The sequence below is a fragment of the Pinus tabuliformis genome, chromosome 6 (assembly GCF_031772625.1).
Source record: "Pinus tabuliformis cultivar Carrire ecotype Pingquan chromosome 6, CPIR1, whole genome shotgun sequence".
NCBI lineage: Eukaryota > Viridiplantae > Streptophyta > Pinopsida > Pinales > Pinaceae > Pinus > Pinus tabuliformis.
In genome coordinates this window covers 1,193,811,583-1,193,837,342 of record NC_142292.1, presented here as the reverse complement: position 1 = coordinate 1,193,837,342, position 25,760 = coordinate 1,193,811,583, and the positions used below count along the sequence as shown (strand labels likewise).

The window sequence follows — 25,760 nt, the reverse complement described above, 5'->3', positions numbered from 1 at the left end:
CCCTAGACGCTCTCTTCCAGTTACTGTGCGGGTGTCTGGGACTGCTCGGATGCTCCCTTGACCACTCTATGTGAGCGTTCGGGGACCAACACCGTCTAATCTGCTTCAGAAGCCCTAGACGCTCCCTTCAGGCTTCTGTGCAAGCATCTGAGACTTCCTGGACGCTCTCTTAGCCATTGTGTGTGTGTGTCCGGGGACGAAAAAGCTCAGTTACGTGCGTGCATCCATGAAACAGAAACCCTAGATCCGTGCGAGCTTCACCCCTATAATTTTGGACCCTTGTGCGAACTTCCTTCACCAGACCTGTGCAAACCAAGACAAAAGAAGAGAGTAGAAGATGGGTTGATCAATGTGTCTAAATGAACTTGAGGTCTCTTCTATTTATAGGCTTCCATGAGGGTCCACTTGGGGCTGAGGCCAACCTGTCCAATTTTACATGTGCTTAGGGCCGACCTATTTCATTATACACGAGTTAATAAAATAATTCAAAAATCAACTTCTGCTTGTCCAAATGGGGTGATATTTAGGTTGATTTTGGTCCTCTCAAAAAGAGGAATTTAATGCAATCATCATCTCAGTCATCTAAGCTGTCCAAGGTGGAATTTGATCATAGTTGCAAAATTTAACACTCCCTCTTAACTAGGAAGAATCCCACTTGCCAATATTTGTCTGTTGATCATCACACCATCCTGTCATGTTGTCATCATGCTTTGGCTGTCTCTTCTCAACTCTATCTGCTGAAACTTTCTCGGATCTAAAAGAAGAGGAATTGGGGAGCAATAGCTTCGACCCATACCGGGCAATAGGATAACTTAATCATACAAGGGAGCACATCTTCAACCCTAGAATCTCATCGGGGAGCTCATTCTCAACCCAAAATTTCAAAAGGGGAACAAGTCTCAACCCAATCCTATCACCCACTAATCTTTCCATCAATGACCCTCAATAGTCATGTGGTAGAACACCTTCATCATAATCGGCTTGGGTTGTACACCCCAAGTACACTCTCAACCCGTTGGCCAAATGGGGAGCAATATTCCCAACAAGCCCTGCTTGAGGGTATGATGCCAATTGGGGTATACTCTGCATAGACGAGATAGGGGAGAAACATCTACAGCCCTATGAAGATAGGGGAGCAACATCTTCAATCCTATGGGTAACAGATACGGGAGTACCCTATTGTCCAGAGATCCCTTAAGCCCAGGAGCCCTCTATCTCAATTCCTCGCCTTGGGAGCTCAAACAAGGTGGGAAGAGTTGGCTTAGTGTCCTCGATCAGCGTTGCCCTTTATTCGGCGGGGCCACATCCATCAGTCCAAGCTGCTCTCTGAAGACCAAGAACTTTCCCTTCGGTAATGCCTTGGTGAGAATATTTGCAATCTGCTCATATGTCGATATGTGATGGAGTCTAACAGCTCCTCTTTGCACCATGTCTCGAATAAAGTGATATCAAATCTCAATGTGCATGGACTTGTCATGAAACACGAGATTCTTTGCCAAACTCCTGAATTATTTTGAGGAGGATGATCTTCTTAACGGTCGCTTGAGGAATCTCTTCTTCTTCTTTCATATCTTCTATCGCGGTTATTCGTTTGATTGTCTTTTCTTCTTTTATTATTGTTGTTGCTTCTAGTGTTGTAACGTGGCCTTTTTCTCTTCTCAAGACAGTCTCGAGCATAATGACCTTTCTTGTGGCAATTATAGCATTCAATATGAGATAAAGATCTGTCATTCCTTCCTTTTGTATTTTGAGAAGGAGGCTTCCTTGATGGACCTCCTTTTCCCTTCTTTTTGTCATGAGTGATATATGTAGCGGACTCTCCCTCTTCATGCTTTTGAATCCTTCCTCTTACTATCATCCTTGATTCTTCTTGAGTAAGCTTCCCAACAATTTCATCAAATGACGGAAGGACATTGTTGTTGCTTATTGTAGTAATGAAGGTTTCCCAAATAGGAGGGAGACCTCTAAGAGTCACAACTACTAGTTCCCTATTAGGCACATTTTCTCCAACTCTTTGCAATTGATCTCTAAGGCGAGATATCCTCATAATGTAGGATTGAACAACTTCTCCTTTGTTCATCTTGGTTTCCTTGAGTTGATATTTCAAGGTGATGATCTCATTCAAATTGTTGATTTCATACATGCTGGCTATCTTGTCATACATGTCTTTAGACTTTCTTAAATTCCCAACATATGCAAGTAAATGATCTTGTAAACCATCAACTATAATTTGCTTTGCTTTGGACTCACCTTTCTTGTACATGTTTTTTGAGGGAAGCAGAAGCATTTTCTGGAGGCTTGAGCATCCTTCCTTGAATGTATTCCAACACATCATTGTTGTCAGCTATGATCTCCAACCTGACTTTCCATGCAACAAAGTTTGATGCGTCACCCAACTTTTCATGCTCCTTGAAGGTAGAGGAAGACATCTTGACCTTGACTAGGCAATCTTCTTTCTAATAATGAGGGCTTCAATGCTTGTCTTCTTTTGGGTTTGTCATTCACCTCAGCTCTGAAGCCAAGTTAATTTTTCAGATTGTTCTATGCGGTATCAATTACTTTAGCCCAATTTACTTCTTCATTTAACAATGCATCCAATTATTAGCAATGTAACCAATCATAAACTGTAACTGAAGATAGAACAATACATGCAATGACAAGGAAGACAACAACACAACCATAAGAGACAGCAGATTCATCCAAGACCAAGGAAAAACCCCACAAGGGGGAAAACCCTTTCAAATCTTCTTCTTTGTTAGATCATCATAAAAAAATTTCAGCAGAGAGTACAATGAGCCCAATACATAATCTTGGAGCAGAGATTTACAGAATAGAAACAGATTTCAGAACTATAGAACAACAGAGAGAAACCCTTGATCCATCAAACCACTGAAGTCAACTCAAGGCAACTGTTAAACCCTAGTTCAAAACCCTAGACGCTCCCAACAAGGCAGACTACGTGCGTCTGAAACTTTCTGGACGCTCCCTTAGACACTGTGTGAGGGCGTCTGTGTCTGACCCTGACACTCCCAAGAAGACTGTATGCACGTGTCCGAGGTCAAACTCACGCAGAATTGCTCCAAACCCCCAAATGCTCTCTTCCAATTACTGTGCGGGCGTCTAGGACTGCCCGGACGCTCCCTTGACCACTCTTTGCGATCGTACAGGGACCAACGCGGTCCGATCTGCTTCAGAAACCCTAGACACTGCCTTCGGGATTTTGTGTGAGCGTCTGAGACTTCCTAAGCACTCTCTTAGCCATTGTGTGTGTGCGTCTAGGGACGAAAAAGCTTAGTTACGTGCGTGCATCCGAGAAAAAAAAACCCTATATTCATGCGAGCTTCACCCATATAATTTCGGACCCTTGTGTGAACTTCCTCCATCAGACTTGTGCGAACCAAGACTAAAGAAGAGAGTAAAAGATGGGTTGATCAATGTGTCTAAATGAGTTTGAGGTCTCTTCTATTTATAGGCTTCCATGAGAGTCCACTTGGGGTTGAGGCCAACTTGTCCAATTTTACATGTGCTTAAGGCCAACCTATTCCATTATACATGAGTAAATAAAATATTTCAAAAATCAACTTCTGCTTATTCGAATGGGGTGATATTTAGGTTGATTTTAGTGCTCACGAAAAGAAGAATTTTGATGCAATCATCATCTCGGTCATATGAGTTGTCCAAGGTGGAATTTGACCCTAGTTGAAAAAATTAATGAGCAATGCAAATTCCTTGGTAGACAATGCAGTAGCTAGTAGCAGTCAAGGCTGAGGAGACAGACGCATCATACTGAACACAATTGATTCAGTATTTTGGATGCTTCTTAGTTGTAGTTGTTGTAGTTGCAACAACAACAGATGAGAGGTAGTTGCAGTGCTGATGCAAGGTTGGCAGCAGTATGGCAGTGTCAACGGCAACACATATGCAACATCAAAGTTGCGCAGTGGTTGGTGGGCAGTATGGCCAGACATCAATAGCGTGACAGAGGGTGATATAGAGACAAAGTGTTGTAGCAGGGTGTGCAACACTAGAACACAGTCCTCACTAAGAGGGAGTATTAGTTTTTGTAACATCAGATGTGTTCTAGTCATGAAACTTGGTGGAGGGGCTAGAATACATGAGACATCCAAAACCCTGAAATCGTTTATGGAAATTCCACCTAGAGATAGCTTAATTAGATTATTAGCCGATTTTTAAATATTCCTAAGTCTAAACTTAGGGAATAAAGTTAATTAATCAGAATAAATTAAGTCAAGGTGAGAATTCTCTAGAAACTCACACGGATCGACTTTGAGATGATCCTAGCCCTTGATTAAGATTTAATCTTTGTCGTTGATGCTCCAATAGAGGATTATAAGAAGAAGTCGATGGGCACTTGGAGAAGACACTTGAGCACTTCGATTTCCAAAGAGCAGTAGCAGTTGCCGGAAAGCCAGAGATCGAAGCAAAGACAATGAGGGGCATAGACAGTGAGGCTGGAGGAAGATTTCCAGATCCAGTGAGTGCATTTGCAGAAAGGCTAAAGTTTGTCCAGGAGGCTGCGCAACCATAGTTTTAAAAACCGGAACCGGTGATTGGACTGATCCACCTAATAAACCTAGTTTCAAACCAGAACTAGTCAAAATGGGACTGGTTAGGTCTAAATGAACCGATTTAAAAAAAATACATTAAATAATTAATTTTTAATGAAAAAACCATTTTATGATTTAAAACCATGATTCCAAGCCAATAGAGACAAAATATGCAAAGTTTGCTCATTTATATACCATGTAAAGGTGAATATATCAAAATGGCACCGAGTGTAATACATATCATCAAAAAAATACATAAGAAATGAAGCTCTAAATGGCTTATAAAGTCCAAAAAATGAAATAAGTGGGTACAATTGGCTAATCTGAGTGGTGGTATTCATTTCTTCCTTGTTAGCAAATTTCAATTATTTGAGTTATCTCACTTGTTCCTTGACATTGTTTCATAGAGTAAAAAAATACTTTAGCCCAAGGTACATGACCTTGTAGTGTTTCAGTGACCTATCCCATGTTGCAAGTACAAGTCATTCAACATTGCTCATTTGCCTATTAGAGTGATCTATTTTGTTCCCAGAATTGTGATTTCATCATCTTGCAGAATTAAACTACTATTGAGTAGAACCTTTGGAGGACAATTGCTGGCCTATTGCATTTTTCTACCAAGAAAATCCCATTGCATTCCAATCACTGGTATAAGGTGATTGTCTAGCTTTAATTGCAGGACTCTTCATCATTGGATTTCAAGCTCCTCTTGCAGGAAAGACCTGGCATTCTTATCGTCTATTACATTTGAAGATCTTGCTCCTTAACCCAAGAAATTTCTTGTTGTCATCATCTTGCTGGAAGGCTATAAGTCATTCATAGTCTGACCCTTGAAGTAGTTTTGGACCATCTTAAGTGGATCTGTTTTTGATAGGTTATCGCCTTGTAGAGAAGTTCCTTGAAAAAGAGCCTTCCTCCTTTGTCTAGAGGGTAATATCATTAATAAAAAAGTGTTTATTTCTCTAATTGCATTGCACTCTAATTGCATGTCTAACTTGCATTGGCCTTGGCAACTAACTGAATGGTTTAGGATGAGATTGGCCGGGCTGACCATAAATCGGTCGGTTTCGTTCTAAATCGGTCGGTTAAGATGGGTTTTTAACTTTTTCTAAATTTTGGGTGAAGGGAGGGGTCCAACTGGGGTTTTTTGCCAGTTTGACCAGGTTGGCTAGTGAACCAACCGGTTTGACCGGTTACCGGTTCAAACCGGCCAGTTTTTAAAACACTGGCGCAATCCTAGCGCAAAAGCCTAAGAAGGCAGTTTAATTTGCTGATGAGGGCAAGCGTTTTTTGTTCCAGAAGCTGGGCAGAGGTCCCAGGGTGTCGGAGAGACGTTTTCCCAGCCAACGACAGGCAGAACGACTAGATTAGCAATCAGTTCAGGCAATAGTTGTAGCAGGCAACATCAGGATGACATAGAGCCTGCATAGGCCCAGTTGGATGACTTTCTTTTTAGATGCAGTTTAGTGCCAGAATTGCCTGGAGTGAGGGTAATTTCCCTCTAGTATTTTTTCCAATATTTTTCTTTGTGGGTTTGCCATATTTCGACATCCAGATTATTGTACTTAGAATTTCTCACTGTTGCATAATAATAAAACCCTTAGCTGTTGCATTGGTTTTCCCAAGTTGGGTTTTTGCGGGGACAATTGTCCAAAAATAATTGTCATTTTTATTGTGTGTGTGCTAGTATTTTCTCAATTTCCAACGCTATTTTCTTTTGCCGTTTTGTTTGTGAAAATCACAGTGTTAATGATTTGATATTTGGCGTAGTAAATTGCAAATAAATTTTTAAATAATTTAACAATTAGGAAAATAATTTCCAGTTAATGTGATAGATGAAATTTTCACACAAGAAGTTCGTAAAGTGCTTCTCACAGTTAGCGACACCCCTCACAGATCTGACTAGGAAGGGGGCATTCGCATGGACAGATAGAGGACAGGAACATTTGAGCACCTCAAGCAGGTGATGTGCAGCGGTCCGATGTCGGTTTTGCCCGATGTTGGCTTTGCAGCCGTTCACCTTGGAGTGTGACGCATTAGGCGAGGGCATTCGTGCAATGTTGTTACAAGGAGGCCACATGATAAATTTTGAGAGTCCGAAGCTCCTTAGTCATGAGAGGCTATATTCTATCTATGAGGAGGAGATGTTGGCCATCATGCATGCATTGGCCAAATTCTAACATTACTTGGTGGGCAACAGGTTCATAGTGAAGACTAATCATAATAGTCTTTGCCATGTTTTGGAGCAGAACGACCTTAATGAGAGGCAACAAAAGTGGGTCAGCAGGATTCTGGCCTATGAATTCGACATAAAGTATGTCAAGGGCAAGCATAACATAGTGGCAGATGCCCTATACAGGAGCCCTTGACATGTTCACTCATGAGCTTCTGCCATGATTGGAATGTGCATCTTTTAGTGGAGTACTCCAAGGATTGACAGGCATGTGAGATCTTGGATGATACTCATGGGGATGAGCGCTACTGGGTGATGGTTGATGTCATTTACTACAAGGGGCGCATATATCTTGTACCTGGGTCACAATTGAGGGGGAAGATTCTCCATGCATCCCACGATTCGCCATTCTCAAGACATTAGGGGTTCCTGAAGACTTATAGGACAGTCAGGGAACGTTTCACTTGGAGGGGCCTCGAGGGGGACGTGTTGAGGCATTACAGGAGTGTAAGGCCTCCAGATGAACAAGGGGGACTTGACTCTTCCCGCGGGGTTACTACAACCGCTTCCCATTCTGGAGGGTAAGTGGGAGAGCATCTCGTTTGATTTCATCATAGAACTCCCTATGGTGTAGGGCCGTGACTATATCTATGTGGTGGTGGACTGGTTGACGAAGTATGCCCATTTCTTTGCTACCCCCACAAGGTACACTGCTTCGCAAGTTGCAGAGCTATTCTTCAGGGATATTTTTTGGTTGCATGGTCTCCCCAAGACCATAGTCAGTGATAGGGACAACTGCTTCAGGGGGCTTTTTGGCAAGATCTCTTCACGCTGGTGGGCACAATGCTCACTCCTAGTACCAGCTACCACCCCTAGACAGATAAGCAAACCGAGATAGTTAGCAAGTGGCTGGAGGGGTCTTTGCAGAACTATGTGACAGGGCAGCAATGAGCTTGGGCGAGATGGCTACACTTGGGGGAGTATTGCTACAATACTACCTATCACATGTCTATTGGTATGTCACCTTTCCGAGCTTTATATGGATATGATGCTTTATTTTTTGCTGACCTTGTTTTTGGAAACAGTCGGTCCCTGAAGGCCAAAGATTAGATACAGGAGAGCCAAAACATCCTTAAGGCTCTCAAAGATAATTTGCAAACAACCCAAAATCAACAGAAGATGTATGCAGACAAGCATCAGGTTGAGAGACATTTTGAGGTGGGAGACCTTGTTTTCTTGTGTCTCCAACCTTACAGGAAGTCCATGCTGAAGCAGAAGGGGGCTGGGAAGCTACAACCATGTTTTTATGGGCCCTACAGAGTGACCAGGAGGATTGGTGAGGTGGCATACGAGTTAGAGCTTTTGCCTAGAAGCAGGGTGCATAACGTTTTCCATGTCTCATGCCTCAAGAAGATACTAGGAGAATTATTGAGCTACCTCTGTTGGATGATGATGGGCATCTGGTTCTTAAGCCTAAGGCTATTCTGGACACCAGGGAGAGGAGATTGAGGAGTATAATCATCAAGGAGTTTCTGATAAGGTGGAAGAACTTACCCGATGAGGATGCCACTTGGGAGAGTGAGCAAATACTTCAGCACCCATCACTATAGATGCTTGAGGGCAAGCAACATTTTGGCGGGCAGACTATGATATTCCTAGTTAACCCTATTGCTAAGTGAAAATACAATTTTGCTCAATTTTGATAATTTTGGTCTTTAACTTGAGACAAAGTGGGTTGGATGGCCCGACTTGCAATTTTGGTTGAGGGAGGCTCCAACATAGGGGGAGAAAGACAAATCGATTTCTTAGTGGATGGTGGGGGCCGCCCCCAAAAGGGAAATACGCACTCCTAGTCAATTCGCACTCTTGGAGGGAGAAGGGGTAAAGGAAATCGAAGCATTGGACTGACAAGGGAGAAAGAAGGCTCAAGGATAAATAGGAGAAGCTTACATCATTTTGGGGCTTTTGAACCTTTGCTAATCGAACCTACCTAGCACGCTTGAACTGTTGAGCCAAGTCTGCAAGTGTTGTTCAACACACAAAACTCTCAGGTGAGAATCACACCTTACCTTCGGTGGACATCGAGTGCCAGCCCAAGGAGGAAGATCTACACTATTGGGGAGTTGTTTCGGGTGTTGCATCAGATATTCAGGGAATTATTCAACAGTTTGGGCATAGGAGAGAAACACACACTTCCTAGGAGAGCTGGTTTTGGAGCAACGAACTTGTTGGGCTTTCTGGGAGAGCACTAGACCATTTTTTGTTGAATATTTGGAGTGCTAGCCAGACACATTTCTGTGGAACTTTTGCTATAGCATTGACATTATTTTAGGGACTGCCTAGGCCTGCGCAAAGGCAATTTCTAGGCCTCACGTGGGAGCTGGGTTGATAGACTTTGGGGGCTGAATTGAGATGGAATTTGTAGAGGCATCCAGAGGGGAGTTTTTCTAGCATTTGCCATCATTTTGGAGGAGCTGAGCGATGTCATTTCTAGGTGGGTTGAATTACCCAACTATTGGAAGAGCACATGGAAATTGGGGGTAAATTCGGAGGTTAGAACTAGGCCAAACACTTTCTGGGTTTTGGTGGGTTACTTGAGGAGAAATCAAGGTTAATTTCTTGGAATTTTTTGAGCAATGGAGGAGGGCCAAACAACAGATCCTTACTAGCCAACAATGTAGTTTTCCAGGGTCAACACAAAGCATTGAGGGGGACACCTTTCCAGCATGCGGGCACTTGTTTTATTCACCTGGCACTTGTCTAGCTTGCCTTTGGAAAGCCCAAGTGCATTCACTCGATACTTATATTGTACACTCCCATTGATTTATAATGAAAATGGCTTAGCCTGGCAAAGTTTTTTGGAGTATTTCTGGGTGTTTAATTTTATGTGTGAACTTTGTGTTGCATGTATTGTTGATCCTTTGTTTATCACTGTTAATTTTCCCTTGGGAATATTAGAGCTTAAAGAGTGAGACCACCTTGCATAATTTTGTTGATTGGGTCAATAGTTTAATGTCCAAGGTTTACAAGTTGACCATTCTGTTGTAATGTGGTATCTTGTGACATATATTTCCTATTTAAATGCACTAATATAGTGATAATCAATTCAATTGTGTGTGCATTTGTGACCACATCATTGGGTTGTGTGGTTATATGTGTACGCGTTTTTCGTTCATGTCACATGATTGCTACAATAACATAATGGTTGGCTTTTATTCAATCTCGCTGATACAACAAAAGCTGAAATGCCAAAGCTAGGAGAATGCACAAGTGTAACTAAAGAGTGGTATAGGAAGGAAAGCCTCTAATTCACAATACATCTAAACCTGAAAATATATAGTTTAGTTGGGATACTTGCAAATCAAATGTGACGCATTGATATGGTAGGGAAGCATGGATGACTACACATGGGAGGGAATAATCAAAAGTACATTTATAAATACTTAAAATAATGTTTCTTTTCATTGTGAATAGAATGACTCAAATTTGGTTGTTTCCTTTATAAATGTATTTTTTGCTATTTCTGTTTTGTGTTTTATGGGATGACCCCCTAAAAGTTTTGGGTTCGCTCTAACCTTCTTGAAATTCATCCCTCTCTTTAGTCCTTGGAAGTTTATCAAACATGGATTTTTTTGGCCTGAAAAGTGTTATAAAAAAAGGCCAATATGAAAGTCCAAAGGTCTGACCTTCAAGGAATGTTATAACACCTAATGTAGAAACATGTCTCTCTATAAGAATTAGCATGTAAACGATCATGAATGAAGGTTATTTGGTATTAATAAAGGCATGTATGACATACATATTTACATTTTGATATTCTTGCCTATGATAAAAATAGAAATGTTTCACCAAATGGGATTTGAGATTCAGCGCAACAATAAACTTTTGCAATTACATCTGAATTCATCCCATTATTGATCTAATTGTGGTTGCCAGTCTTGAAAGCAGTCTTATATGGAGAGTGCCCTTGATCTGTAAGACTGCTATGATGTTATGAAACCAGCTCAAGAAAAGATAGAAAAGATAGATCAACGCCTTAGAATTCAGCCTCTTCGAGGGTGCAATCTCCTTTACATTACATAAATGAACAATTATTCGATGATACAAATGAAAAGACCTCCTTTCTATATATAGGAGTCTAAGGGGTCATAACATAATCAGAGCCGACATAACAATAATAATGGAAGGGCACAATAATAACAATAGTGGGCTTCTATGGGGTACATTAGTAACAATATGGGCACTACATGGGTACATCAATATAATAAGTGGGTTTTACTAATAACAATAAGGGATTACACTAGTAGTATAGGGGCCTAACATGCCCCTCTCCTTCAAAAAGCGTTGTCCTCAATGCTTGAGTAGTTCTTGATGCTTCTGTATAAAATTCTTGTCCTCCCATGTGGAATCTTTAGCAGGTAAGTTCTTCCACTTGATGAGATACTCTGAAATTGATCGATTTCGTAGCTGTCGGGTTCTTGTTTCTGTGACTGCTCCAGGTTCCAATATGGTTTTTCCTTCCTTTTCAATATCTGGCAATATTGTTTGAATTGGGATCTTTTGCAACTTTTGAATAAGTGGCCATACTTCTTTGTCCTTCTTCCATTGATCCCTTGCTTCATTTATCCAATCTGGTTGGATAATAGAAATAGCACAAAACAATGCTTCCACATCCTCATCCTTGAAGAGTCTTCCCATTCGGTAAGGTCGCCATTTTTTAAGTGCATGTAGTATTGCCAACATTTCCTTCTCATAAATAGCTTGCTTTAGATGTAGCAGTAAAAATACCCGGTCACCTACATCAAAACATTTTTCACTATGATGTTGATCTACCTGTTGTTTCATTTGATTTTGCACCAAAGAGGCGTTATCCTTTAAAAGTTGGAGAACTTATTGTTGATGCTCGATGTGATCTTTCACTGCTTGAACCTTTTTCTTCTTGATATGTCCTTCTATCTTTAGAGTTTGAGGAGTGGTAATTTCTTCCAATCCTTTACAAGATATGGTCGGATTCATTTCTTGATGCTCGATGTAATCTTTCACTTCTTGAACATTTTTCTTCTTGATATGTCCTTCTATCTTGATAGTTTGAGGAGTGGTAATTCCAACCACTGAATTACAAGATATGGCTGGATTCATTTCTTCTTTCTTGATGTGATCTTTCACTTCTTGCACCTTTTTCTTCTTGATATGTCCTTCTATCTTGAGAGTTTGAGGAGTGGTCATTCTTGCCAATAGTTTACAAGATATGTTCTGATTCATTTCTTTTTTCTCTGGGGTCGGGTCCTGGCATATATTCTCTTCTTTTGATGTTTCTTGATCCTTTTCTTCCTCCTCTTCATACTCTATGTAAAATAATTTCTTCTCAGCACACTTATGACCTTTAGTGCATTTGCTGTCACAATTGTAACAAAGCCCTTTTTCTCTTTTTTCTTCCAATTGTTGTGGTGTAACCCTTGTAGGTTGTGGAAGGCTAGGAGAAACAACACGTCCATCTTTAAAGTTGTGAGGGGTAGACTTCCTTGTTGCCATAATTTTGCTTTCAAATATGTCACAAAACCCTTTTACTCTTTCCAATTGTTGTGGTGTTGCTCTAAAGAAGGTGTTGCTCTTTGTATCCTCATAATGTGCTATCATTTCCTCCGTGAGAATTGACCATGTAACAAGTTGTTTACGAGATCCGGTTCTAAATATGAAGATGCAATACATACCTTTTGTAACAGTGGTACACCATGTAGATCAAAATATTGCTCCATCTGAAGTATCCAATTTACCGGATCCTTGCCATCAAACTTCCTCATCTTGCTTTTTCTTGATTTTAGGACCTCGATCTTGAAACGACTGTAACTCTGTACTTGCGGATATTTAAGTTCTGAAATTGCTACCTGTAGTAGCCCTCTGTGTTCTCTTTCCAATGCCACCAGTCTGATCCAAATTGGATTCTCCAAAAAAGAGTTATGCACAATCTCCCAAGATGACCTGATTATAGACCTTTCCAGAAGAGCGAACTTGTATGAAGTGCCATGTGTCAATTTTTCGACCTTTGGCTCTAAAAAAGATATACAAGAAACTACAGTCTGTCCTCTTTCTGTACCTTCTTACGAAATTTCAATCCAATGCTCAGAGAGAAAGTTATGACTATTTTCCTCAGGTCACCTGTTTGGAATGTAATTCAGGAGTCTGCAAAAAGACCAACTTCCTCAGATCATATCTCCGCAAATATAGCGCGAAATGATCTGAAATTCGGACCCAAGGTTCAGCGCGCTTTCTTCTCAAATGGGTTTTTTTTGCAACTTCTGAAACGTCGCAGAAAAAAAGTTATAGCGAAAATGACACGATGACCTGTTTGGAGCAGCAAAACCCTAGAATCCAAAGCTCTGAAACCAAATGTTATGAAACCAGCTCAAGAAAAGATAGATCAACGCCTTAGAATTCAGCCTCTTCGAGGGGGCAACCTCCTTTACATTACATAAATGAACAATTATTCAATGATACGAATGAAAAGACCTCCTTTCTATATATAGGAGTCTAAGGGGTCATAACATAATCAGAGCCGACATAACAATAATAATGTAAGGGCACAATAATAACAATAGTGGGCTTCTATGGGGTACATTAGTAACAATATGAGCACTACATGGGTACATCAATATAATAAGTGGGTTTTACTAATAACAATAAGGGGTTACACTAGTAGTATAGGGGCCTAACATATGAGCAAAATCATAAGCGGGTAAACTACGATGATTGCAAACTTTTGAAGGCATGGCAAGACCTTGGATGCCTGATAATCAGGGAGTTATTTTAAACCCTAAGCTTCACCAACTTAAAATCAAAATCCTGTTCTAATGAATTTGCATTGGCCCTTTCCATTACTTCAAGTTTTAATAAATGTTGATAACATCTCACATCCATATAGTAATTTTATCATTCAGGCTAGTTTATGTTCCTAAATTTTCTAGCTTGCATATAATTCATTATTCTTTTATTTTCACCTTAGTAAAATCTATTCTAAGGGCATCTCCTTTTAGAGGAGCATAATCTAGCTTTGATATTGTATGGCTTCTTCTTGACTATGTTGAGTGTTTTCATAATTTTGTGGATTAGAAGGATGCATTATGATTTTAATGTTGTTTTTAAATTGACATATCTATGCGATGTACAAAAGAGATGACTTTTGGGAAGAAGAGTATAAAATATAAATGGACCTTGTGGGGATTCTAAGATCCATATAAACATGTTTATATATTTAAGCATATCTGGGGCATGTAAGTTTTACTTTTAAGCTATTAGTCTTTTCATAGTAGTCTGTTTTGTTGGCTTATCCATTTAATGCTTGTTTCAGGGTGAAGGAGAGAGCATTAACCAACTTTATCTGCGTTCAAAATCTGCTTTAGAGGAAATTACAAATAACCACAGAGGTAAAATACAAGAACAAATTCAATCATTGTGTTAGCTAAAGAATTGTTATTTTCATGGCATTGCTTTATGTATATGAACTCTTGATTTGAAAATGAGTTTAATGCCCCCCATCCACCTTTGGCACGACCTAGTGGTTACTTTTGGAATTAGACATAGGAAATTGGATCACTGATGATAAACAAATGACTATATTATTCATGGGACATGTGACAACAAACAATAGAAATATTGTTGCCATTGTTCATAGTATGCTGTTAAAATTGGCAACTATGGCAAAACTCCATGTGTGTCACCTCATTTATGGCTGCTGATATTTTTCTTGGATTCCTCTCATTGAGAGGTGTAGAATTGATCTAATGATCATCCGATTCCGACATGTATTCATGGAGATATGAATTTATTTGTATTTCTTGACAATTTGTCAAGGTCGGCCAACAAGTAAAATAGTGTTTTACACCCCCAGCTTATCCTCAACGTGGCATATAAGAAGAGGAGATGTTGAGGCATTATTACAATCATCTCACCATCTCATTCCTCTCTCTCCTAGTCTCTTGGGTATGCGTAGGAGGAGGAAGACACTCACATGTGGGAGAAGGAAGGACGCTTGTCTGTTTTAGGGCAGCGTTGACCTAGCGCTGACTGTGGAGCAGCAGGACTGTTTTATGCATGCATTGACCAGCAAAGAGGAGTATTGACTGCGTTCTTGGGTTGGGAAGCCTCTCCTAGGCTATCCGCATTGCTGGGCAGCCAAATGTTGGCCTGTTTGACCACAGATTTGACTACCGTTGACTGGTTAGGGCTGACTGCAGGAGTGCTAACATGTGGACTGCTGTTTGACCATATTTTGTGGACTTTTTTGGGCTGCTTACTATTGTTGTTAGAGGATGAGTTCTCCTAGGTTGACTTAAGGTCATTTGGGAGCTGTTTGACCAGCTTTGACCTTGCTGATTAGGATTGTATTGCTGCTGTTGTAAAATCACAGATTTGTGATATTGTACTATCTCTCTCTCTTTGCTGAATTATTGAAGAATATAGAAGAATTGATCAAAGGGTTTCCCCGCATTGGGGTTTGTCCCTGGCTGGTGCCACATCTTGTGTCTCTTGTCTTGGCTTGTCTTTTGTTGTTTACATTTATGTTCTATCTGCATTTTACTATCATATTGATGTGATTGCAATACTGGAAATTGATATTGGGCTAATAAGAAGATTTGAAGTAAATTTCTCTTAAGCATAGTTCATACTATAATTTAACATATGCACTCTCGAGTCTTGCTTAAATAGAATGGAATCACATTGGAGAGGTGGAAATACAATGTAAGGTTTGTGACTTAATTATATCCCGATACATTGAAGTTCAATACAGTAAATGAAGCTAAATGTAGCTTGGCTACTTTACAACATACAAGGTTGCACTCATATATGATCATTGATTACAAAGGTAGATAGATGAATTGAATGCTGATGTATTTAACCAAAATAATGACATTCAATAGCCTATTACATGTATGTAATAAAGGGGCTATTAATATCATGTAATATACATATGACAATGCAACATATAGAACGAATATCCAAGTCCTTTAAATGGTGTCTGTTACCCAGCATTTTGTGGGTGATATCCTTGGGATAAATTTTTTCTCCATGATTGATCCTCAACCGGTAGCCAATAGCCCCTTGCTGCCACCAACTAGCTCATTGTGCCATTTCTCCGCCACCTAAGCCAACCATGTGGTCCCTCACCCATTTGTCATGATCGTATATTTGAAGGTGGGCCTCCCAAGCCCAAAGGTATGCCTTGTCATTTGGTAATTGAGTATTTTAGTTTACTTATCATGGAAACTCTTGGGCATGGAATAATGGGGGGATTCGGTGGAAAGAGTAGACTAGGTCTGTGCTCTTGTCCCCTAGGTTTCTTTTAGGATGTTAACCTTGGACCCTAGTCCCGTGGGATCTCTTTTACTAGATTTTGGTTTTTTTGGATGGTATTACACGGGAAACCCTAATTTTGGATGTGTGGTCCCGCTCCCCAATTCACATATATCACCCCCCTTCTGGTCATTATAACCCCTTTCATCACTTCTCCCACCTAGGTCCACACAGGGTCAGCCACCCCTCCCCCCCTTGCCCACATCTTGGGTCGGGCCTGGAACAATGCCGTGGACGTTGATGCAGCGAAAAAGAAAAGAAAAAGCATAATCAACGACATTCAATGGGAAATTGTACCACAAATGCAAAACATGGCTAGGACAAACACATTTAGCAAGTGGGCAAAAGCCATTACACGAACTCTACCCCTTCCATGGCCATCACCCTGGTTCCTAAAGGCCCTAGATGAGTCTCCTTTATCATTAAGGAACCCATGATTGTCCCAACCCTCGGTGGGCTATGAACTGCCCCACCTTAAAAGGGGCTATCCACTGTTATACTTTGTACGTCATGCTCTCATTCCTTTGAGCCTCGAGTAGTTAACTAAAGAAAATCATAAAAGGCAGAAGACATTCGAAGAAGGGTGGAAAAATCAAGGTTGGCGTAACTCATGTACCACGATTTCTCCCTCTTACACATCATTTACCCAAGCGTGGGCCTCCATTTTTTATTGGTTACCCTTGTACCATGGCATGTGACCTAGGTTGTTCCCCTTCATCCCCTACTCCATTCCATCATTGTATCACATGCCACCACCATTTGAAGGATGTATCATGGACATACCCCCCGCCCCCCCGCCTCCCCCTTGGAAGCAAAAACCACCTAATAGGATGATTGGTTAACCCCCTATGGAGCTTGGACACATTTGCACATGCTAAAGCTCATTATGGAAGGGCATGGCATTATGAAGTGCCCACTTGTTTTCCATGGTTTGTGAATTCTTTTACTTCATTACTTTAATGACTAGATATACTAGAAGGTACGGGGACACATTAGATCTTATGAGGTATTGCAGATGGTCTCCGTCCTAACACTATTATAGTATCACAAGGATAATAATAATATTGATGGTTAAGTAAAAATTGAGCAATTAAGATTGATTAAGGATAAGTTAAGTGATTTTCCATCATCTATACTTGATTACCAATTGAAGCAGGGTGATTTACAATTTTTGGAAAGTCATGTTTGAAATGATAGACACGACTTTCTATTTTTAGAAAGCCACTCTAGAATAGTCAGAAATGAGTTTTTATTCAAGCAAATTCATCCCTTAGCTGCAAATTTTCAACATCAAAAGCCAGGAGGACATGGTTGGGCCACTTCGTCTAAGACATGATACAAAGAGGAGCAAGAGAGCTCCAATACATATGCACAGATGAGCGGATTGTGTACATACTTCAAAGACAAGCTTAGCATGATGTTGAATGTCTCCTTGATTGGAAGTAAATAATAATGTCTTTGTAGGATTGGGTTGACCATCTCCTAAAGCCATAAAGGACTTTGGCTAGGTCATAAAGGACTTTGACCAGGGGAGATGGATACATTCACCTTTGAAGCCAGAAGGACTTGACTAGGTCATAAAGAACTTTGACCAGCAAGGTGAATGGCCCAAGTCAATTACAGGGGAAATTATAGGATAATTTTACCTTTAAAGCCAGAAGGACTTGGCTAGGTTGTCAAGAGGTGAATGACCCAAGGAAATTATAAGATTGGACAAATATTCTCCTTAGAATCCAGAAGGACTTAGTTGTGTCGACCGAAGGAGATAGATGTAATTAGGGCTGCAGGGGAGCGGCTCCCCCCCTCAAATATGCTCTTGAAGCACGCTCCAAGCGGAAGTGCATCTGGAGTGACCCGAGAGCGTGCTCCCGCAAAAAATAAAATACTCGCTGGCTTTCTTCGCAATTTTTTTGTCACAAATACCTTCCAAACGCAATTTGTTTTCAAAGAAACAAGAATTTTTGAATGGGGCAGCCTAATATTCAAGCCTATGGCCCTAGTATTGATATGCAATTCATGGTAATGTTAAATTCTTAAAGTAAAACTGACTCATTTTCATTTTCATCCTTTTACTTAAATTTTTAACATTACCATGAAATGACTCATGATGTTTGAGAGTGGTTCCGACCTTATTGGATTTCATATGGAGAAAGTAGAATTTTAGATCTCACTCAAAATCCAATAGACTTATCAGTTTTTCAAGATTTCAGGATTGGGGGGTTGCAATGTTTCCATTGGATTTTGTCATATACTAGGGTATGGAACTATTTAATCAAGAGCACCAAGCCCTCTATGTACCTTGATGTTAGTGACATTGGTAGTCAAACTCCTCTATGATGACCCTACTAAAAATGTACTTGTCACTCAAACAAAATCTTGACTTGACATGCTACATTTTTTCTATCTTATGTTAATGCCTAGAGGGTGATATTAATGACAAAGATCCCAAGATAGGCAGATAGTTTGATGATATGTAGGTATTTGTTGTAGCATGAATTTTTGGATGCTAGAGGCCATCTAGAGCCTATTTGTTGATGTATTTTCGGTTTAGAGATGGATTGCACACGATGCTATTTTGGTTATGTGCATCCTTACATGCTATATAAATGAAAACTAATAATTTGTGGACCTATCGCTGATGAAGATTATAACTACTAGATGAATGACCTTATATGGTTTAATCCATGTTTTTATGTTTTTTATCACCAATTCATCATTCTACATGTTTTTGTTGACATATATGCATCAAAATATATAAAAATATATATTATATAAATTTCACTCCCAAAATCGCTCTCGACACAGGAGCTTTTGAAAATGTCGCTCCCCGCTCCCACTTTCACTCCCGCTCCATGGATGTAATTCACCTTTGAAAGCAAAAGCACTTGGCTAGGTCGTAAAGGACTTTGACCAAAAAGGTGAGTGGTCCAAAGGAAAATTTCATCCTAAGAAGCAAGAAGAATTTGGATGCCTAGGCCAGGTCATGACCATAGTTTTTAAACTAGACCAATCTGACTTGGACTTAGCCTGGTTGACTGGTCTGAACCCCTCACCGGTCTGATTCGACCAATAAACAAGTTTGAGGACCGGTTCGTTATTGAATTGACGGAGTTGGTCCCAGACTTAGCTGGTTCGATAACAGATCAGTCGGACCAACCACGCTCGATATTAACTGGTCTGGATTGGCGACGAGGAAAACATGGTGGGTTGCAAACTCCATTTTTCTTCTTACTAAATCCTAGCCCATCTAGCCCTCTCCCATACCTATAAAGGTAACTCAACCCCCTCATATTTCCTCACGGCTATCTCATTGCATTTGTGAGGAGTTTGTGAGCAATTGGAGTTGGTTTTTGGAGCAACATTGAGGTTCTTGGGCGATCTTTGGAGCAACATTGAGGAGTTGGTTTTTGGCAGTGTTGTTAAAATCGCGATAAAATCGCGATTTTATCGGAAAATCGCGATTTTTTCATCTTGCCGATCAAATCGCGATTTTTATACGAAAAAATCGCCTACTTTTTTTTGCCGATTTTTACTGAAAAAATCGCGCTTTTTTCAAAAAATCGCGATTTTTTCGAAAAAAGCGCGATTTTTAACGAAAAAATCGTGGGGGATCAGGACAGCATAGTTTTATAACTTTTTTTGGGTTTTTTCATGCAATGTTTTTTGAAAGAAACAAATAATTTTTGAGTGGGGTAGCTTAATGATCAAGTCTAGGCCCTAGTATGGATATGCTATTCATGGTAATGTTAAATTCTTAAAGTAAAAGTGACATTCTCCTTAATCTTCATTTTCATCCTTTTACTTAAATTTTTAACATTACCATGAAATGACTCAGGATGTTTGAGAGTGGTTCCAGCCTCATTGGATTTCATATGGAGAAAGTAGAATTTTAGATTTCATTTAAAATCCAGCAGACTTATCAGTTTTTCAGGATTTCAGGATTGGGAGATTGTAATGTTTCCAGGTGACACCACCTGCCCGGGCTACCCTGCCACCAGTAGAGGACGTGGTCTACCTCCTATAGCTCCTACTTCTAGTTCTTCAACGTCTAGATCACATCAGACTCCACTGCCATTTCCACCTGCACGGGCACCAGCATCTACATCTAGAGGGAAAGGAAAGCTGTGGCATTTTCTCGCAAGAGGGGCAGAGGAAATCAATAGGATTAGACTTTCATTTTATTGTATATGACATTATGACATGATGAGATACATTATCATATTTTTTGTTGATATTTTGAGGCTGAGTTGGGACTTACTATTCAGGACATGATTCAATGTTATGTGTGATTTTAGCGCTAGAAATGATATTAAACATCTTATATATTAGTTTTTTTATCATATTTATGTGTCAATGTATTTATTTTATGTTGTAGATGGTTTAGATATTAAAAAAATTGAAAAAAAATGAAAAAAAATGAATATTTTTGTGCCAAACGATCCGATTTTTTCCCGATTTTAACGATTTTTTCCGCTTTTTTCCCGGCGCCGATTAAATCCCGATCGCGATGTGTGCAACACTGGTTTTTGGAGCAACATTTGTCATTGGGGAGTTGGTTTTTGTTCTGATCTCCATATATTACATGTATTGGACAATGCACTGGGTGCCCTTTTGATATAATATATATATTCATGAGCATACTTTGATCATATGTTGTCTTCTCTCTATTACTCTAATGCTTTGAGTTTGGAAACATGAATGAAAATCTTTAAAAATATGTTTTTTCATTAAAAAATAAATATTTAATGTACTTTTTACAAAGATTGAGTCATTGGAATCAACTAGTCCAAATCGATTCCAAGTCGGAGTCCGAGTTAGATTTAACCCACGACCGGTTTCGAGTTCGAGTCTAAGTTTTAAAACATTGGTCGTGATTAGAGGAGATTGATACATTTTCCTAAGGAGCCATAAAGGACTCTGGCCAACCCTAGACATATGAGAAGTTATATTGTTCACACCAAGATGGAGTTATCTATAGACATGCATCAATATGGCAAGCTCATAAACTCTTCTTAAGGAAGGAGAAATTTCAGCTAAAAGAGTATTTGTTGCAGCCAAGGAGAATACCTCCCTCACTAAGAGGGAGTGTTGATTTTTTTGTAGCATTGGGAGGTATACCCACATGCCAAGAGGCCTCCTAAGTCGGCCTAGTAACTTTATGGAAATTAAAATAAAATAAAATAAAATTTTGGGTTTCATGCAAGGTTGCACGAAACGGGGAAACGGGTATGAGTTTCCAAAACGGGAACCGATATGAAACACGACCTCCCCAAATTTTGGAAATGGGGAAACACAAATATATATATATATATATATATATTAGGACATTTAAGAAATATGTGCAATCATAAAGCATATATGATACATTCTAATTTATTACATTATGATAAAATTGTCAATTGTCAATGCATAAACTATAAATCTCTAAATTTACATCACATTTACTCATGAATGATCACATAATGAAAATAGAAATATCCAAAATTAGCCACGAGAAATTTCTAATTTCTTGTCTCGTGCTTGATTGGGAGTCTCTTCGTACATAGTCGAACGACCTTAGTGCTCTTGATTAAATACAAGTTTCATACCCTAGTACCTTACATGCTCTTGATTATTGGGAGTCTCCCCTGCATAGAGGGCTTGGTTCTCTTGATTAAATACAAGTTCCATACCCTAGTACATGATAAAATCCAATGGAAACATTGCAATCACCCCAATCCTGAAATCCTGAAAAACAGATACGTCTGCTGGATTTTGAGTGAGATCTAAAATTCAACTTTCTCCATATGAAATCCAATGAGGGCGAAACCACTCTCAAACATCCTGAGTCATTTCATGGTAACGTTAAAAATTTGAGTAAAAGTGATATTCTCCTTTATTTTTCATTTTCATCCTTTTACTTTAAGAATTTAACATTACCATGAACTGCATATGCCTTAAACTTCCTGATGAACTGCATTTCAACACTAGGGCAAAAGTTCACTTTTATAACTTTAGATAGGCATCTAGAAGCAACTAGAAGTCACTAGGATAACCTAAAAATAAATTAGAAAACAAATTAAAGAAAAAATAAAAAAAAACACAAGTAAAATGCTGAAACATGAGTCGTATGGCCCTGAAACGCATTTCAGGCCATACTGGCCACGTTTCAGGGCCGTACCACACACGTTTCAGCGTTTCGTACTCGTTTCTGTATGGAAAAGCCCCCTTGCCCTATGTTTCCTACAACTTAGGTTTCATGTAGTTTCAAAAGGGACAAGTTGGCCCCACCATGAAAGGGTGTCTCCCTCAGGGTAAATGCACCCATTCGACTTGTGTATATATAGATGATGTGACACTTCATTCGTCTCACTCACTCATCATCTCTCCTATATAGAAGGCACTCATGGGAGCAGAAAAAAATGAAATGGCTAAAGTTTGGATTTGGTTTTTGACACAGATTTCTAGTCATTTTATTCTAAACCTTATTGAAGAAGAATTTCTAATAGAAGAAGAGTTGCTAGGTTTTTTCCCAAGTTTGGATTTCCTAGGAAAAATTTTGTTTTCTCTATTGTGCATGGCTGTCTCTTTATGATATCACTGTTTTCATTCCATCACTATTGAAATCTTCTATGTATAATTGCTCAATAATATCAATGGCGTAATGTAAATTGTATGAAGATTATCAGGTAGTAATTTTCAGATCAGAAGGTTAGTTTATACTGTGTTTATTATAGAAAAGTCAACATTTTCAACCCTTTTTTAGATGGATAGTTTAGTACCATGCATCCCCGTGGATGTAAAGTATGGTAGGGATATGTCTTCTTGCCCTCTTCCATTGGATGAATAGGTCAGTGACCATTATTTCTGGTAGATGAGTTGATTAATGGATGCATTCGCCATTCCTATACATGATGTCTCTTTTGACACCTCTTCAAATGGGAAATTTAATAGTACCACTCTTCCATTTGATGTGTAGTATGGCAAGGATATATCTTCCCCAACCCCTTTATTGGATTAGTAGGTCAATGACTACTTTTTGTGTCAGTTGAGTGTAAAAATTTCTGAATCTACACATCAGAAATCCTACTGCAATCACTGATTTATCATCTCCTACATGTTATTACATTCAACAAGTTATTTAATTTATAAACAATGATGAAAAACACCACTGCAGACTACACTGACATACAAATCATAAACTGAAAATATATGAGACAAACACACAAGGGACACCGTTATTTTTGGACAACACGTTCCCAGAAAAAACCAATGTGGGAAAACCAGTGCGGCAGATAGAGGGTTTGTATTATTAAGCAATAAGAATCTTAGTACAACAGGTTGCCTCTCACACTGGCTAACCTTTTAGAGAAATCTTTGCAGCAAGAAATACATACGAGGGTTTACCTCATTCTCCAAGTCACAACTGATCCACTGAGTGGCTTGACTTCGACAAACACTAAGAAATCCCAACGCAATCATTGCTTGGGCCAACGTCTTGCCTCTAGAAGACTGCGTCACCCCTTCTGCTAGATCGATTTGCTAGAGGAACACTGCTGTTCAACCGTCCTGGTTTAGAACCTTTCTTCTCTAGCAAAATCTCGAACTTTTGACGAATATCCTGCGCTGCCACTGCAAGAGACCATATTGGCTTGTGTCAGCACCGCGTGAGCCCCTTCCGGGGCTGCGTAGGCCTCTGCGCTGCCTCTCTACCAGGTACTCTTTGGCTTGGAACTCCTTTCCGATCTAAATCTTTGCTTTTGCCCTTCACTGCAACTCAGATCACTAGTTCGATTTTTTCAGCAAACCACGCCACAGAAAAATCGAACTAATTTGATCACTTGGTGTTTTTCCAACTGACCCTCAAGCCTCCTCTTATACTTTTCCTATTGATGAATCAACGATCGAGATTAAGTCCCTAATCAACGACTAAGATTAAAACAGACTTGATCCTCGCCTCTTAGAAGCTTCTCACCCATATTTTTATTAATACTCATTAATATTTTTATTTTCCTAAGTTTATACTTAGGAACCCATTAAAAATATTAATTATTTTAATAACTCACAATCCGGGTGGAATTTCTCCAAACGATTTATGGGTCTTAGAGATCTCATGTGTTCTAATGCCTCCACAAAATTTCGGAGCTAGAGCACATCCGATGCTACCCCAAAATCAACGCTCCCTCTTAGCGAGGAATGTGCTCTAGCAATACTTCACAACAGAAGTATTGCACTGATCCACGACATTGATCCTCTATGCTGCTGATGCTTGGCCTGCTGCCCTTCATCCACTGCACTGCGGCAACCTGTACTGCTACCCATGACACTGCCACTGTCACTATTGCATCTGTACTGCAACTCCCTCTCAATATGCTGCATCATGTTTCCCATAGCACCGCCATTGCTAATTGCTGCATTGCAACTCAGTTGCTAAGAAGTAAGCAACTGAAAATCACCCAAAAATTGACATGTTAGTCAGTCTGGATACCCCATGATGCTGAAGCTACCTCTGCTGCTATTCTATGCTGACTCTCTGATGCTACTATGCTGCTGTTGTATATGCTCTGTGCCTCCCGCACTGCTGCAACATTCCACTACGATGCTTCAAACTCTAGCACTCTAGCTCTAGCACTATTGCTCCATCATCCCTCGCACCAACTGACTCTCATCATTCTGCCACTGTCATTAAGGGCTCCCGTAGCCATATGTGATCCAAGAATGTGGGCACCTGAAGGATCTTGCCCCTATGTAGTCCTCCCAACTACAACTCAATGTTGCCCCACCTCTTCTCTAGAGGTGCATGAGCACTCATGGCACAATCCTTGTCATCATCCTCCTCGTCAGCGTTCGCTGGAGCAGCCTTCGAGTCAGACTTCTCTTCCTTGCCCTTCTTCCGAGGACATTTTGTGGCGAAATGTCCCAATTCCCCACACTTGAAGCATTTGACTTTGGTTATGTCTTTCTTTTTCCTCTTTTGCTGCCTTGGCTATCCCGCTGATGCGAGAACTGCATCCTTCTCTTCCTCCTTCTTGACTCTAACTCCTTTACCACTACTTCTTGCCTTGGTTAACTGCCTGATCTCTTCCTGTCGAAGAGTTGCCCACATCTCCTCCCAACTGGGGAGAGAAGCCCTGCCCAAGATGCTCTAGTGTAATGATCCTAAACAGGTATGTAAGTGATATACAAAGCATGCAAACAATCCAACAATAAGAAAAGCGAAATATATGTTAAGCACCCATGGAAACACTGGAAATAGAGAACTGCTGAGCCATTTATTACTTCTTCAAGAGCAAAATACAATAGTAAAATAGAATGGTGCACCTGGGCTTGTCTCAATGGACAAGCTTGACAAAACCTAGGCGAGAAAATGCTAAACTGAAGGCTGCTACAACTGCTGCACCAAACTGAACTGTGCTACCCCAAAAAAGTGCTCTATCTGCTGACTTCGAAGGGCTGGAATCACTGCTTCTTGTGCTTAGAAAATTATGAGATTTCAGCTCCTTTGCTCCTTGGCCTAAACCCAGAAAAACCCTTTGTTGCTTTCCCAATCCTTTAACTCTCCTGACAAATGCTTGATCACTGATAGCTCGAAACTCCCCTTGCGTATTCTCCAGCTAGCCAAAAATATGCACTCCATGTTGTGGTTGAATGGTAGTGTTGTACACACTCGAAACTACTGAAATACTTATGGA

General features: G+C 40.0%; 1 protein-coding gene across 7 annotated transcripts in view; it reads left to right on the top strand.

The window, feature by feature from the left end:
• LOC149263025 (phosphoglycerate mutase-like protein 4) overlaps window positions 1-25,760 on the top strand; it is a 303,277-nt gene that overhangs the window by 243,909 nt on the left and 33,608 nt on the right. For all 7 annotated transcript variants that reach the window (XM_089425607.1, XM_089425610.1, XM_089425612.1 and 4 more), the window contains one exon: window positions 14,087-14,162. In XM_089425607.1, coding sequence (XP_089281733.1) covers window positions 14,087-14,162 — 76 coding nt within the window. The remainder of the gene's footprint in view (window positions 1-14,086; window positions 14,163-25,760) is intronic.